The sequence below is a fragment of the Gigantopelta aegis genome, chromosome 8 (genome assembly GCF_016097555.1).
Source record: "Gigantopelta aegis isolate Gae_Host chromosome 8, Gae_host_genome, whole genome shotgun sequence".
In the NCBI taxonomy this organism is placed as follows: Eukaryota; Metazoa; Mollusca; class Gastropoda; order Neomphalida; family Peltospiridae; genus Gigantopelta; species Gigantopelta aegis.
In genome coordinates this window covers 67,352,462-67,369,961 of record NC_054706.1, presented here as the reverse complement: position 1 = coordinate 67,369,961, position 17,500 = coordinate 67,352,462, and the positions used below count along the sequence as shown (strand labels likewise).

Sequence of the window (17,500 nt, the reverse complement as noted above, 5' to 3'; positions counted from 1 at the left end):
ACACACACATACACACACACACAGAGTTGAATCCCGTTGGCTCGAACTCCGTCTGTGCCCAAGATACATATATATATAGTATTTGTGGTTCAACTTATTATTGTATAGTGGTTAACATATTAAAATATTAAAATGGAGCATAGTATATATACATACATTAGGTGATTATCGCTACTTCAAGTTTCTCGCTAAACGGCGATGAAACAGTTTTACATGAATTAAGCCTGTTCAAGTCAAATAGAATTATATATATATACATGTATATATATATATATATATATATATATATATATATATATATATATACATACATGTATCTTTAAAAAAGTAGGAGCTATGACACAGCCCTGTCGAATACCATTATTGAGTTCAGTTTTGAATCAGAAAAATACAATTTATGTTTACATAGAAGGTCAAGCTATTAAAGAATGTATCTATAAATGAAATGGTCTCGACGTCTTACGTGAAATATCCTTTCTTGAGTTTCACGGAGTGTGTTCTTGCCCAGCGCAGTCTCTCCGGTTTGTGCACTACTTTAGGGTCGCCCATCCGCTTCGATCGTTTTACGTACTGCATCATACTAAGACTAGACTCGTTGTTTGACTTTCCCCAGTCAAAGACAAAGTTCTCAATACGGAACTGGAAAGCCCCTGCTGACGGGTATAGTTTTTCCAGATACTGGAGGAGAAAGAAATCTAAAGATATTACAAGTTATTAATACGGAAATGGAAAGCCCCTGCTGACGGGTATAGTTTTTCCAGATGCTGGAGGAGAAACAAATCTAAAGATATTACAAGTTATCAATATGGAACTGGAAAGCCCCTGCTGATAGGTACAATTGTGTTCAGATAAAGATATTACAGACACGCATGTTTTACGGACATAAGAAATTAGAACAAGTGTAGACATACAAATTGTATTGACCGCTGGTGATCGTAATGTGCGTGCTCAATGGAAATAGGAAAGAAGAAATGTTTTATTTAATGACACGCTCGACACATTTTAATTACGGTTATATGGCGTCGAACACGTGGTTAAGGACCATACAGATAATGAGAGGAAACCCGCTGTCACCACGTAATGGGATAGTAGGCCTACACACCAAGACATTTGTTACTCCATTTATGGAGCACTGGCTACAACGTGATATAGCCCAATGGTTCTGTTAAAGCTAAACTATTTGTAAAATCCAAAACAAGGATGCCGTGTCGTTGTTTCTTTATTTTTTCGGTGGTCTTAAAGCCGCTGACACTACTTATTAAGCAGTGAAAAATATAAAAACATGTTCGGCTGTTATACTGTTCACTTGCACGTTGTCAGTTTTAGAAACTCCAACGTTTTTTTCTTGTTGTCCAGGTCCTACTTCACAAATAGCTCTTAAAGGACTGCTCTTGCAAGGCTTTCGGTATGCATATTCAACGATATTTAATACGCAGTATTGCTTAATATCAATAAGTATAATATTATATTTAAGTAATAAAACGGTTAAATGTGACGGCTATTATTATCTAAAATCACAAAACTGACCAATTACGTAGTCCCAAAGAAACGAACATTATCACTTGGGCATCATGAGTGGTCGTTTATTCTCCAAAGTAGCCTACCAATAGGCCTAATAGTATGCATTTTTTCTTTGGATTTTGTAAGAGAGAAAAATACTATAACCCCATTTTGTTCTGTTAATGCAAATTGAAATATATATAGTTAAATAGTTTATTATATTATCAAGTCATTTATGTTGTTTAACATACAAGTCAGGTTGATAAAAGCGAATAATCACGTTTTTTATTAACTCTAAAATTACGCGTGTTTCATTTCTTAAAGTGTCAGTATGTGCTGGTGGTCTGGATATGCATCTTTTCAACACATAAGGCTCATGTTTGAGTTTTACTTCCCCTTTAAGGCTCATTAAAGACTGGATGCGAAGCGTGCGTGCGGTTATGATAAAAACCTAAAGGACATGACATGACATGACATGACATGACATGACATCAGCTTCAATGAGATCGTCTAGACTGGATGTATGCGATTCGTGCGTTTGTAAAATGCCGCAATGAGATGATCGTACATGGTGTATATACCCAAAACGCGTTTTGGAGATATATACACAATATACGATTACTTCATTGCGGCTGGTCGCATGCGTTTTGGAGATATATACACAATATACGATTACCGTACTTCATTGCGGCTGGTCGCATGCGTTTTGGAGATATATACACAATATACGATTACTTCATTGCGGCTGGTCGCATGCGTTTTGGAGATATATACACAATATACGATTGCATCTTCACATTGAAACTAGTGTATTTCGATTTTTGTTTTTTTAGCCAGACCGCACGCATGCCCCGCATCTAGTCTATATATACGCTTTAATTCAAATTTATTTCCGCGTGAAACGCTACTATAGTCTTTGTGTACTAGTTTGACCCCCCCCCCCCAAAAAAAAGGGGGGGGGGAATTATAATCGTTGAACAATTATTTACAAAACACAAACATTTCAATATGGTTCTACTAAGCTAAAGACCTTCAGAAATCCAACCAGGAAAGCCGTGTCGTTATGCATGTCGTTGTATCTCTCCGGTACTATGACCTCGTCCATGTCGTACACACCCACGTACGAGAAACCCGACAGCCTCTCCTGACATTCAAACACCGCCACCTGTTCATCCGACCGGAACTGCCACTCGTCAATTCTGTCTTTGTATTCGAAGCCTCGTCTGCTTCTGCCTGTAAGTAATACACATTTTTAATATCTGTCTTGGACAGAATTCTCTGGCCAAATCAGAGGATTTTGTCTACGACAGGCGTGCTTCAATAGTTCTCTGATGGAAGCATGATAAAAATTACCCATACACCCACATCCACCCAAGTTTTGAATCTATCGCAGTTTAACCAGTGTCCCACAACTGGTACATCTAACGCCGTGGTATGTACTGTCCTGTCTGAGGAAATTTCATATAAAAGTTTCCTTATTATTGTATCGGTATCAGTAACGTTTGTGGTGGCAACCGGTTCCTTCTCTTCATCAACCAAGCGTTGTGGTATGTACTGCCCTGTGTATAGGGAAAAGTGCATAAAAGCTATCTTGCTTTATCGGTGGGAGTAGCTCATGTCGTGGTAGCGTGTTTCTTCTAGATCTCTTTCTTTTCGTTAATCAAAATTTCGAAATAACCATAGTGTGTTACACACCAAACAGCCGTAGTTTTAATTCTGCTGGTAGTACTAAACCAAATAACGTCCGGCTGGGTGAAAGTTCGAGGTGCACCAAACTTTTGATAGAGAAGTGAACACCGCAAGTCCTGTGATTGGTGATAAATGTGTGTGTTGGTTGTAAAACACAAAATAGTTTCATCTGGGTAAAAATATGTATGTAATTTTATTTCATCTATACTAGTACCACTGTGTCAAGTAGCCTTGTGCTTGAAACATGTATGGGGTACCTGTAAAAAAAAAAGTACACGAATTTTGTGTGGAACTAGTGTTGTCATAGACCCTACCCGTTATCTCAGAAATGAGCAGCTTTACCCCCATTTTTTTCTGATTCACTTTAAGGGTGAGGGGTGGTAGTATTTATATCCGTGGCGTTACGTCTATTGATACGCTGCCAGGTAGGAGTTTTAGCCACATATGTTACTATTGTCAGGGATTTGATTTGGTAGTATACACCCTGCTGAGAGATTGTTCATCAACATCCCTTTCCTATCGCAGTTTTAAAATAGCACATAGCATTGTCCACTATTATTGTCATGGGTTGTTTTCCTAATTTTGGCTTTAATATATATTGATACTTGTTTTCTTTACAAACTGAAACACATAGTTTGTCACGTTCAAGACGCGTGTGTGAATCTCACAACCTTAGTGAGTTTTAACGCTTCACTGGGGAGTTGTACGTCACTACGGCGACTTCTGTCTCATTAAAGCACTAATAACTAACCATCAACCCACGTTCTGGACACACAGCTCAGCTAATAGCTCATGTGTGTGACTCGCCGCACAGGGTGCTTAAATCTTATTCCATATTAATGAATGAATGCATAAACGTACAAGACGTGGGGCAGGCCTCAAATTCGGGCAAACATGATAAAGATATATGTATTCGGGGGAAAAGTTATCGAGATATTCGGGCAAAATGTGTTAACCTAAAACCTTTTTGCCATGTATTTCCATAATTCTACCCACAAAATTAGTTGTAATCCATGTACAATGCGCAGTCATTCGTTTGCCACCTTTTATAGCTGTTTGGCAGTAATACTAAAATGAATAATGTAGTTATCCAGATTAGGGCATTTTCGTTTAATTCGGGCAAAAACCAGCCTGCTCCTCTACAAAAATGGAAGCGCGTACGCCTATGAATGAAGGGATGGATATTTAATATATCCCAGAACATAATTACACATCGGCTATTGGGTGTCAAACAAAGATAAGGATATTAATATGATTCTTGTTCGATATAAGCATGAAAATTAAGTTAAAAGGAATTTCTACCCACATCGTTTATACAAACTATGCGCTAGCGATGGGTACAAATATTTGCATAATACTGACACCAGTTCTTAGTACTGACGTCAAAAGATCTTGGGGCAGGACGTAGCCCCAGTGGTAAAGCGTTCGCTTGATGCGCGGTCGGTCTAGGACCGATTCCCGTCGGTGGACCCATTGGGCTATTTCTCGTTCTAGCCAGTGCTCCACAACTGGTGTAATAAAGGCCGTGGTATGTACTATCTTGTCTGTGGGATGGTGCATATAAAAGATCCCTTACTGCTAATCGAGTAGCCCATGAAGTGGCGACAGCGCGTTTCCTCTCTCAATATCTGTGTGGTCCTTAACCATATGTCTGACGACATATAACCGTAAATAAAATGTGATGAGTGCGTCGTTAAATAAAACATTTGCTTCCTTCGAAAGATCTTGGTTGAGTATATAATATATGTACTGTTGCGAGTACCTGCTAACGGTTTAACTGGTTCTCGCTCGCCTTGTCACATTCATTTAACATTACGCGTCATAGCCAGTCTACCGAGCGTTCCATACCACCACGGGGTGCCAGTGTCAGTGGAACGTTCGCCTGTGTGTTCGCTTAGAACGCCAGACTCAGGGCAGTGTGCTCGAATCTTAATTATCACGCTCATGGAAGTACTACACGAAGTGTATGAAACTCGTTTGCGAATTATTTTATTCATCTCGCCAGTGGCGGATCTAAGGGGGGCCCGAGGGGTCCGCATCTCCACTAAATTTTGTGATTTTATGTTTTTACGTTTTTCATTCCGGGAAATCCCCTCGGGAACGTTTGTGGCTTTCGGCCACGTGTCATTGCCCCCCCCCCCCCCCCAATAGATTTTCTGGATCCGCCACTGCTTGCTCTCGAATTAGGAATAAAATAATTACAAACATACAAATTGTATGATACGTGAAAAATTAAAATAAAAAGCAGACCTACCCTATGCTTTTAGGTACTCTCCCGGAAAGACACATTTTTAAAAGCTTGTAATCCTTACGTCAGTCTTGCCTGAACGGTGTATAACACCAAATCACATCTCATAGACAACAATACTAACATATGTGGCTAAAACTACTACATGTACATGCAAAGTGTCAGTTGACATATACACCACGGATACAAATACTACCACTCCTCACCCTACAGTAAATCAGAAAAAATTGTCATTACGCTGCTCATTTCATAGATAACGGGTAGCTTCTATGACTACCCTATTTCCACACAAAAATTGTCATTACGCTGCTCATTTCATAGATAACGGGTAGCTTCTATGACTACCCTATTTCCACACAAAAATTGTCATTACGCTGCTCATTTCATAGATAACGGGTAGCTTCTATGACTACCCTATTTCCACACAAAAAGATTGTCATTACGCTGCTCTCATTTCATAGATAACGGGTAGCTTCTATGACTACCCCACACAAAAATATTACGCTGCCACACAAAAATTGTCATTACGCTGCTCATTTCATAGATAACGGGTAGCTTCTATGACTACCCTATTTCCACACAAAAATTGTCATTACGCTGCTCATTTCATAGATAACGGGTAGCTTCTATGACTACCCTATTTCCACACAAAAATTGTCATTACGCTGCTCATTTCATAGATAACGGGTAGCTTCTATGACTACCCTATTTCCACACAAAAATTGTCATTACGCTGCTCATTTCATAGATAACGGGTAGCTTCTATGACTACCCTATTTCCACACAAAAATTGTCATTACGCTGCTCATTTCATAGATAACGGGTAGCTTCTATGACTACCCTATTTCCACACAAAAATTGTCATTACGCTGCTCATTTCATAGATAACGGGTAGCTTCTATGACTACCCTATTTCCACACAAAAATTGTCATTACGCTGCTCATTTCCGGGTACACAAAAAAAAATTGTCATTACGCTGCTCATTTCATAGATAACGGGTAGCTTCTATGACTACCCTATTTCCACACAAAAATTGTCATTACGCTGCTCATTTCATAGATAACGGGTAGCTTCTATGACTACCCTATTTCCACACAAAAATTGTCATTACGCTGCTCATTTCATAGATAACGGGTAGCTTCTATGACTACCCTATTTCCACACAAAAATTGTCATTACGCTGCTCATTTCATAGATAACGGGTAGCTTCTATGACTACCCTATTTCCACACAAAAATTGTCATTACGCTGCTCATTTCATAGATAACGGGTAGCTTCTATGACTACCCTATTTCCACACAAAAATTGTCATTACGCTGCTCATTTCATAGATAACGGGTAGCTTCTATGACTACCCTATTTCCACACAAAAATTGTCATTACGCTGCTCATTTCATAGATAACGGGTAGCTTCTATGACTACCCTATTTCCACACAAAAATTGTCATTACGCTGCTCATTTCATAGATAACGGGTAGCTTCTATGACTACCCTATTTCCACACAAAAATTGTCATGCTATTTTTAGTAGGACCCCGCACATGTTTCAAGCACAACGGTAATTGGTACACTGACACCAGATTTTATCACAACAAACACTGTCACATTTATCACCAGTGGCAGGACATATGGTGTTAACTGCTCTATCAAAAGTTAGGTGCACCTCGAACTTTGACCTAGCCGGATGTTATTTGGTTTAGTACTACCTGAAGACTTACCATTTCTCGTTACGTTTCCAGGGATCGCGAACGGAAGCATGGTCAGGAAACCTTGTTCTTGGTAGTAGTCCAGAACTCGTCTGCTATCAGCATGGACCGCTAACTGGAACCCCAGCACTCGACTGACTCCGTGCATCTTCTGTAGTTCAAACCACTCCACCATCCGCTGGGGGTCTGGTCGTCCGTAAACGCATTTTATACAGACCGCCATCTTCCCCGGGGCCTGCTCCGGATACTCGATGGGCAGACTTCTGTCTGTACTGCTGTTGTAGCAGCTTGACAAGGCGAATCTGACTGTGGACTTCAGAGAAATGGTCTTGGAAACCTCACAGCTGAACTGGGAGGCGACTATTTCCCCGTGTCTGAACCGGTGAAGCAAGGTCGCGGTGACGGAGAGAGGTTGTCCAGAGGTTGAGGTGAAGCAGCAGTAGAACGCCGTGGTGTTGATGCCGTCCCAGGCCGTGATGATGACGTTGTGGGCGTCAGTTGGAGACTTTTTGTCGTTCACTATCGCCGACTGTATGTATAATTTGAGATCATCAATCTGCACTGGGAACCAGTTGTCTGACTCGAGTATCTGTGGATTTTATAGATTATCATACAAGCTAAAACGTGACAGAAAACGGGTTAAAAGAAGTGTAATAATAATTTGTCTATTTCTCGTTTCAGCCAGTGCACCACGACTGGTATATCAAAGACCGTGGTATGTACTATCCTGTCTGTGGGATGGTGCGTATAAAATATTACTGGCTACTAATGAAAAAATGTAGCGGATTTCCTCTGTAAGACTAAAAATCAAAATTATAATATTAGCCATACGACTATTTTTAAGACTATGCCAACGCAGTTGCTGCGCTCGAACTTAACGACGGCACCGACGGCAATTGCCGTAGTTGCAATATGAATTTCCGTCGGATTGACCGATGGCAGGTTTTTTGCCGATGGATAAAAATTATTGCCGTCGGATTGACCGATGGCAGGTTTTTTGCCGATGGATAAAAATTATTGCCGTCGGTTGAAAGGACTCGGTATTTTTATTTTTATATTTGTTGCCAAAGTTACTGGTTTAAAACATTTCAAAATTGCCGTAGGCAGAAATGAAACATTTCAAAATTACCCTGCAGTTGAGACGAAAGTGAAACAAACCGACATTGTTTCATATGGATTGACGCCGACAATAGAACGTCAGCTGGGTTTAGACACAACGAGTGATGATGGCCAGAATTAGCGCAACATTGCCCATTGATGTCGGCAACAGCTGTGAGTTCTACAAGATTTCGTATATTATCTCGAGGTCAGTAAGTGAGTACGTGTATATGAGAAGATATTATGGGCCGCAAGATCGATGCCCGATTCATTCCCTCTTCAATGGACCTATTTGGGTGATTGAAAGCTAATGCTTTATGGGTGGTGTATCGAAAGTCGTGTCATGTGCTAATCGGGTGTTCTTTTCAGTCAGTTTATAAATGTACTTTAATAAACAATGGGTATCGCAACTGTTTTAATATTGTATAGTAGTGTAGTTAGATTGTATACATTTGTGTAATATATTCAGTTAAAAACAAAAAATTAAAGTAACAATATATGTCAAATCGTGGGTCTGTAATAGATTAAGCGTGGTGAAGTTTTACGTTACGACCCCCCCCCCCCCCCCCCCCAAAAAACACCCAAAAAACCAAAACAACAATAACATACGCGAATCCTAGTTACCAGTGTAAAATAATTTTGGCTAGTCCAGCCCCTTTACGTTGAAGTACGCATAATAAATACTAACTTCTTTCTAAATTTATCGATTTTGCAAGATCCAATGAGTTTCGGACCATTTTGGTGTTTGTAATACTAAAGGTGCATCCTAACCGGCCGCGTGTGACGCGAGAGACGCGAGCGATTTATTTTAGAAACCACTGATTTCAACTGAAGCATCCTAACTGCACGCGCGCGACGCGACAGATTTATATGTCGTGTCGCACGCGTGCGGTTAGGATACGGCAAATTGAAATCAATGATTTTTAAAATAAACCTAACGCGCAAAAGCAAAAGTGGGTACCTATTTAAATGTAAATATCATCCATATAAGACTTACCTTTCCTTGCCGATGGATAACATCAAACAGTGCTTTTGGCGCTTCCTCCAACAGAAGAGTATGCGTATTGAACAGGTACGCTTGTAAATAATGGATCCACACTGTTAAATAAGTTAACGTCACACACAGTGAAACAATAATGCAGTATCGAATACGCATTGTTCTCAAATGAATTCTTCTACATCTGACATAACATAGTCAAACCTGAGCTATTCTTGAGACAGGGTCAGTGAATATTTATGGGTGGTTCAAAGTCAGATTCAATGGGGGGGGGGGGGGGCGGACGTATTGCTCACAGCTGTGAATTTCTTCCACATCTGACATAATATAGCCATACGTCAGGTATTATCGAGGGCAAATCCACGAATATTTTAAGGGTGGTCAAGGGCCGGTCCAAGGGAGGATCCGTCATCCCCACCCCTCCCTTAAAACAGTTCAAGTTTAATTCTGTTTTGAATCCGTCCCTGTGGTTGGTATGTTAATATACATCTGCCATCCTTAGCCGCAGCTGTTGTCATCTTCCAACGCCTATTACACCTTGACCTTTGACACATTAAAAGGAAGGAAGGAAATTATTTATTTAACGACACACTCAACACATTATATGTACGGTTATATGGCGTCGGACATATGGTTAAGGACCACACATATTTTGAGAGGAAACCCGCTGTCGCCACTTCATGGGCTACTTTTTTCGATTAGCAGCAAGGGATCTTTTATATGCACCATCCCACAGACAGGATAACACATACCACCGGTCTTTGATATACCAGTCGTGGTGCACTGGATGGAACGAGAAATAGCCCAATCCTATACCGACTGCGCATAAAGCGAGCGCTTTACCACTGGGCTACGTCTGGCCCCTGACACATTAAAATCACATATGTCAAATAAATACACTTATTTAAAGAGGTTTACTTCAATAAAATAAGTAGGCCTACTCGCTTCATGCGCGGTCGGTCTAGGATTGATCCCCGTTGGAGGGTCCATTGGGTTATTTCTCGTTCCAGCCAGTGCACCACATCTCGTATATCAAAGGCCGTGGTATATGCTATCCTGTCTACTAATGGAAAAATGAAGCGGGTTTCCTCTCTTACACTATACGTCAAAATTAGCACATATTTGTCATCCAATAGCCGATGATTACTAAATCAATGTATTCTAGTGATGTCGATAAACAAAATCAAGTATTCATGACTAATTTACGGCGATGAAACTATTAAATGTAACAAGAGCATAGTATAAAGTTAAATGACAGTTCAAGAGGCGATAGAAAGGATCAGATGATGTAAGAAAATAGTAAAAAAAAACCTAAATATATTGAACTCAGTCAAAGTCAAAGTTGTATTTGTAAATGAATATGAAAAATAATATATAGTACATTTAACTGATTTTCTATAACTGGATGTATTCTGGTTGGCAATAAATAACCCTAAAATTGTATAGAAAGAGCAGGGTTACTGTGTAGTATATAACGGCTTCAAACATCCGATAGCATTAACGACTGAAAATTGGGTGATGCGTTTTCATTGGAGTTTTCATAGTCAACGAACGAACAATAAATGATGGAGTATGAATCGGTTTAGTTTTCTTTGTGCATGTTGTATCAAAAAATGTGCATATTTAACTACGCTATACACATTCAAAACATTACATCCAATTCGGTCAGTAAAAGAAACTATTTTAACTCGTGGAACATCGATAACATTTCTAACAGGGTCATGTCTTGTTTTGCACCCATGTATCACGTCACTTGGGGTTTGGCTAATTGATTGTTGTTTTATTATGCAAAACAAATCCAGCGCAAGGCATTTTTAAAATAGAGAATACTACTTAAATACCATTTATCTTACGAGGTTTTAAACTGGGCGGGACGTAGCTCAGTGGTATAGAGTTCGCCTGATGCGCGATCTAGGATCGATTCCCGTCGGTGGGCTCATTGGTCTATTTCTTGTTACAGCCTGTGCACCACAACAGGTGTAACAAAGGCTGTGGTATGTGCTATTTGGTCTGTGGAATGGTGCATATAAAAGAGGCCTTGCTGCTAATCGAAAGGAGTAGTCCATGATGTGGCAACAGCGGGTTTCCTCTCTTAATATCTGTGTGGTCCTTAACCATATGTCCACGCCATACAGCCGTAAATAAAATGTGTTGAGTGCGTCATTAAATAAAACATTTTCGTTTTTTCGTTTTTAAACAAATAGTTTAAGATAAATGATAACAAAGGGACACGAATGTAATATTCTATTCCTTAGGCAACCCCCCCCCCCCCCAAAAAAAAAAAACCCACAAAAAAACCCCACATAAATATAATAAGCACCACTTGTGGGAGCACTGGCTAGAACGAGAAATAGCCCAGTGGATCGATCCTTGACCGACCGCGCACCAAGCCAGTGCGTTACCACTGAGCTACGTTCCGCCCCCGAATTACACAAGAGTGCAATTCAACATGAACGAATTGGTATGCACAAACGAATAGGAGAAGAACTGCACGGTTAAATTCCAGTAAAACCCTTTGAGCTTCAATGGATGGATGTAAAACACAATAAAGTTCAATGTAGCTGCATCGTAATCTTATTTAAGCTACTCGAATGTCAACTTTTATATGGTGCGTAATAATCTGTTAACCCATGCATGGAAGAATAACTTAATCTTGATAGCTTCATCCGTGATGGACCAGGAATGTGACGGTAACTGTACAATCTAACCGATGTCAGTAATTCAATATGGATTTATACTGGAGACATCGTGATTTGGAAATTGAAGGATTCCGCGGAATTAAATGTCTCGCCCACCATAACAATTTTCAGTGTATTGTGGTGAACATCCAAAGGTGCAACTATAAACCAAGTTTCATTGGCCTGGGACTTTTAGTTTGTGAGAAACTGACCAAACGCAAAACGTTTAATGCAAAAGTGGGGGCGGGACGTAGCCCAGTGGTAAAGCGCTCGTTTGATGCGGAGTGGGTCTGGGATCGATCCCTGTCAGTGGGCCCATCGGGCTATTTCTCGTTCAGCCAGTGCACAACGACTGGCATATCAACAGCTGTGGCATGTGCTATCATGTCATTGGGATGGTACATATAAAAGATCCCTTGTTAATAATGGAAAAATGTAGCGTGTTTTTTCTCTAAGATTATTTGTCAAAATTACCAAATGTTTGACATCCAATAGCATATGATTAATAAACAAAACAAACTTCTTTTTTTAACGCAAAAATTGATGCTCTCTCCACCGGCGCCGCTGGAAAACTCGCGAGACGAACAATTGTTTTATTCAATAATATTTAACGTCTCAACTATTTAATCTCAACATATTCAGTCCACGGCGAGATTAAATAATGCACACCAGGGCCGTAGCTAGGATTTTTTGTTTGGGGGGACAACTGAGTAGTTAATAGTTTAAAACTCCTTAAACAGTTAAGAAGAGAATTTTCTTCAAATTTCTATAATGCTTTCCGGACCCCCCCCCCCCCCCCCCCCCCCCCGCTAGCTACGGCCCTGCACATATCTAGCAAATAAAATAGACACAAAACAATGGACTAGCCTAAATATTAAATTGGTGTCGAAAACATTCGGAAGTAATCTAGTTCTATTTAAGATTAAAATGACTAAGCCTAAGGTGCAACTTTGACTCAAGTTTTGTTGGATCTTCAAAAAAAAAAAAAAAAAACATAACTCTTTTGACATCGAGCGGAGACAACAATTGGTTTTCACGATAAATGCAGAACACGTCCAGCTACGGAGGTACATGTCTGCCTGCCAAGTGGGCGCCATCTCAAGATTGAACGCAAAGTAAATGTGTAAGTGATCCATATACGAAATCCACAATTATATTTACATGTGATCGGATACGCATACGGAAGAAGAAGAAGGAAATGTTTTATTTAACGACGCACTCAACATATTTTATTTACTGTTATATGGCGTCAGACATATGGTTAAGGACCATACAGATATTGAGAGAGGAAACCCACTGTCGCCACTTCATGGGATACTCTTTTCGATTAGCAGCAAGGGATCTTTTATATGCACCATCCTACAGACATGGCCTTTGATGTACCAATTGTGGTGCACTGGCTGGAACGAGAAATAGCCCAATGGGCCCATCGACGGGGATCGATCCCAGACCGACCGCGCATCGAGCGAGCGCTTTACCACTGGGCTACGTCCCGCCCTCTCATACGGAAGGAAGGAAATGTTTTATTTAACGACGCACTTAACACATTTTATTTACGGTTATATGGCGTCAGACATATGGTTAAGGACCATACAGATATTGAGAGAGGAAACCCGCTGTCGCCATTTCATGGGCTACTCTTTTCGATTAGCAGCAAGAGATCTTTTATATGCACCATCCTACAGACAAGATAGCACATACCACAGTCTTCGATACATCCTTTGCAGTGCACTAGCTAGAACAAGAAATAGCGTATCGGGCCCACCGACGGGGATCAATCCCACACCGACCGCGCACCAAGCGAGCGCCTTACCACTGGGCTACATCCCGCTCCATACGAATACGGAGACATATAAATGGAAACTATTCAACCTATTTGCATAGGAAATGATTAGTTTTTTTCGGGAGGGGGGGGGGGGGGTTGTTACAAATTGCGCATTACGGACAAATGGAATTTGCGTTTTAATCTACGTTATTTAATGGATGAAATGAGTTACGGAATTCTTCGAGTCTAAACTTTACCTTTCATAAGCACAGGACCAGGGGCTCGTTCCACGAAGCAATGTTAGCACTAAGATCACCGTAGTGCATAAGGTAGCTATATACTTAAGGTGATCTTTGGGCTAAGATCGCTTTGTGGAACGGGGTCCTGGACTCAAGCATTTATTTGGTTAAAAAAACACTTATTCAAATCCATTTATAACACAGACTAAAGTTAAACTTTGTTTTGTTTAACGACACCACTAGAGCACATTGATTTATTAATCATTTGGTAATTTTGACATTTAATCTTAGAGAGGAAACCCGCTACTTTTTTTTGCCATTGGTAGCAAGAGGGCTTTTATATGCACCATCTACAAGGACAAGATAGCATATACCACAGCCTTTGATATACCAGTCGTGGTGCACTGGCTGTAATGAGAAATAGTTCAATGGGTTCACTGACGAGGATAGACCCTTTACCGACCTCGCACCATGCGAACACCTTACAACTGCGCTACGTCCCACCGTTTGTAACAAACTACAATGAAATGTACTTTACTTTAACCTAATTGAACTTGAAACACAATATAAACATTTCTCAGAGGTTTCAATCTTGCCCCACACCAGGACCCAATTTCACAAAACATCGTAAGCCTAGTTTTGCACGTAAACGTAAATTTACGACAAAACCACAATTCTTACTGCTGTTATAGCACAACAAATATAGTTAGAAACACACATAATTAATTTCTTTTCGTCCTTGAAATGCTCCATCTTCCGTAATGTTGTAATTTTCTGCATGAAATGGATGCCCAACACGTGTAAATGCATGCTCGGTAAAACTGCTAGTCGCAGACGTAAACGTAAGATGTTTTGTGAAATTGGCCCCTGAAATTTATGTCAAGATGTCATTAAATTTTGCCAGCAAGACGGTTCTTGTGAAGTTAATAACTTTATTTAAAATGACAAATGATTTGTTGCTTTTTCATATATTGGAAAATCAATAGGTTTTTCAATATTACGACATAAATTCTGGTAATTTACATGCAAATTCCCAATAAACAGATAAAAGATCAATTCTTATAAAACTGTCATGTAAAGTACACAACACAGCTGTGATGTTGTTTGACATCTACGGATATAAATATTGCTTCGTTGTTGCAAACTTATGTTTTTTTATTTAATCAATAAAGTGGAGACATAAAACAGATGTTTGCAACAGTCAGATTACCATAGACAAACTAGAAATCATCCACGAAATATGTAGGGCACGCTTCATGTTGGGGTTCTTTTTATAGATATTTTGAAGAAAAGGAAATTTGTTTAATTTAACTACGCACTCAACCCATTTTATTTATGGTTATATGGCGTCGGACATAATATTTTTAAGGACCACACAGATATTGAGGGAGGAAACCCGCTGTCACAACTATATGGGCTACTCTTTTCGATTAACAGCAAGGGATTTTTTATATGCACATCCCATAGACAGGATAGCATATAACACTGACAGGGATCGATCCTAAACTGACTGTGCATCAAGCGAGCGCTTTACCACTGGACTACGTCTCAACCCTTAGATATTTTGTTATAATGTCACCTGGTGCAGGATAAAACTCGCTAGGTAGATCACACACCTGTCAGGTATTTTGACTACTGTAGGATCGAACTCATTTAGTCCTACCCCGCCCCCATTACAACTCAAAAAAAGGGTTTGTTTTGTTTAACGACACCACTAGAGCACATTGATTTATTAATCATCGGCTATTGGATGTCAAACATATGAGTAGTATCAGGGCCTATATGGTGCCATGACCTACTTTCCGTGACCTTGACCTTGATGACTTCGCGTGACCTCGTCCTACTGACCCGGCCCTGACCTACTGACCCGGCCCCTGACCTACTTAGAACGGCCCCTGACCTACTTAGACTGGCACGAAGAGTATAAAAAGGCTAGATTCGGTTTAATTGTCATTCGCTCGCCGAAAACGATCAGATCTACGTTCAATCCAGAGATGACCTGTTCCACAAGTGATGAAGCGAGATGTCGTCTAGAACTTGGAACTAACGTCTACGTGGTGCCCAAGTTATGGAAAGGGGACACTGCTATTCATATAAGGAAATTTGACAGTGACAAGGGGAAAACTTTCCCCACCAAGCGAGGTATTGTCCTTAGTCTTAAACAGTGGATCGAGCTGTGTGGATGTAAAAGCCAAATTGACGAAACAATTTCAGCATTAAACCAGGGGAAAGACGAAAAATTGTTCAGACACCTTGGTGCCAACGTCCAAGTCAGCATCGACAAGAACTTTGCTGGGGTGGACCTGCGTCAGTGGCGGTGGTGTGATGAAACTAAATCCGTGAAACCTTCGAAGAAGGGAATATTCCTTTCTCTACAACAATGGGAGAAACTGAAAGGCTGTTTCACAGTCATGTGTGACTTTGTACCAGAGCTGAACTCGATTGTGCCCTGCGCCATGCAAGACGACCATCAAAACCAGATGGGATTTCTTCAGTGTAACTTCTGCAACCCTAACGAGTGTCACCAGTGGTGAACGAGTTTTGTTTTGGATGAACTCGAAGGTATAAAAGAATGGATTTATGGTTTACACTTCGTTTTATGATTCTGACATTCTTGTGGCTTGTTGCACTCTATCTGGAACGAAGAAGATGGCATCGGGATATTCGAGCAGTCTTAGTAGTAGCAGCAACAGTAGCGACGAGGACGACGTCTTGGTCTGCAAATGTTCAGAAAGACATACAATCAAATGTGTGACTAGCAAACAAGATGAGAAGAAGAGTACTCATTGTGTGGATCAAGCGGATGCTACACGCAAAATTGGGGATAGAATTGAAGATGGCGAACTCGTGGATGAACCCACAGATCAGATGGATGCTGCCTGTGACACAGACGCTGCCTGGGATGAGGAAGACTGCTATTCGAGACGTTACTTGTTCTGTCATCGTCCTGAAATGAGACATTTCTATGCCCGGATGCAGACATTTGGGTGGTGGCCCATACAGTTAAGCCAGAAACCGAGGGAACTCGCCAAGGCCGGTTTCTACTACACAGGGGATCACGATGCCGTCGTCTGTTACTGTTGTGGACTACGCGCCTACCGATGGCAGAGAATGGACGACCCAGTGATGGAACATTACAGACTCTCTCCGAGATGTCCCTATGTGAATAACGTGTTCAGACATTAACTGTTTCAATCACGCGTGAGACACTTGAATGTTTTTTGTCATAACTGTATGTTTTGTCATATATTTTATAAACTACATTTTTGTTGTTTAGTAATAAAAACATTTGTTGTATCCTTCTGTTATTTATAAATAGCATGACTTTGTGACATGTATGTCAGTTGAGAACCATGTCTCGGTGGGAAAGGTACCTAGAGTCTATTTACTACGATGTAAAACATCCTGGGAGTTATGCAGGTCCTAGTAAACTGTATCAAGCTGTTAAAGCAGAGGGTAAATTTAAAATTCCTCTGACACGTATTAAATCATGGATGAAAGGTCAAGAGACCTATACCATGACACATCAAGTGAGGCGAAAGTTTCCACGTAATACCTATGTTGTGGACGGGTTAGACAG

At 40.4% G+C, this 17,500-nt stretch overlaps 1 protein-coding gene across 1 annotated transcript in view; it reads right to left on the bottom strand.

Annotated features, from left to right (window-relative positions):
* LOC121379787 overlaps positions 1–9,756 on the bottom strand; it is an 11,528-nt gene extending 1,772 nt beyond the window's left edge. The window contains exons 1-5 of the mRNA XM_041508438.1: positions 9,726–9,756; positions 9,239–9,339; positions 7,156–7,732; positions 2,531–2,733; positions 464–678 (exon numbers count right to left, since the gene is read on the bottom strand). Of these exons, the coding sequence (XP_041364372.1) occupies positions 464–678; positions 2,531–2,733; positions 7,156–7,732; positions 9,239–9,339; positions 9,726–9,756 (1,127 nt within the window). The remainder of the gene's footprint in view (positions 1–463; positions 679–2,530; positions 2,734–7,155; positions 7,733–9,238; positions 9,340–9,725) is intronic.
* Between the last annotated feature and the right edge of the window lie 7,744 nt (positions 9,757–17,500).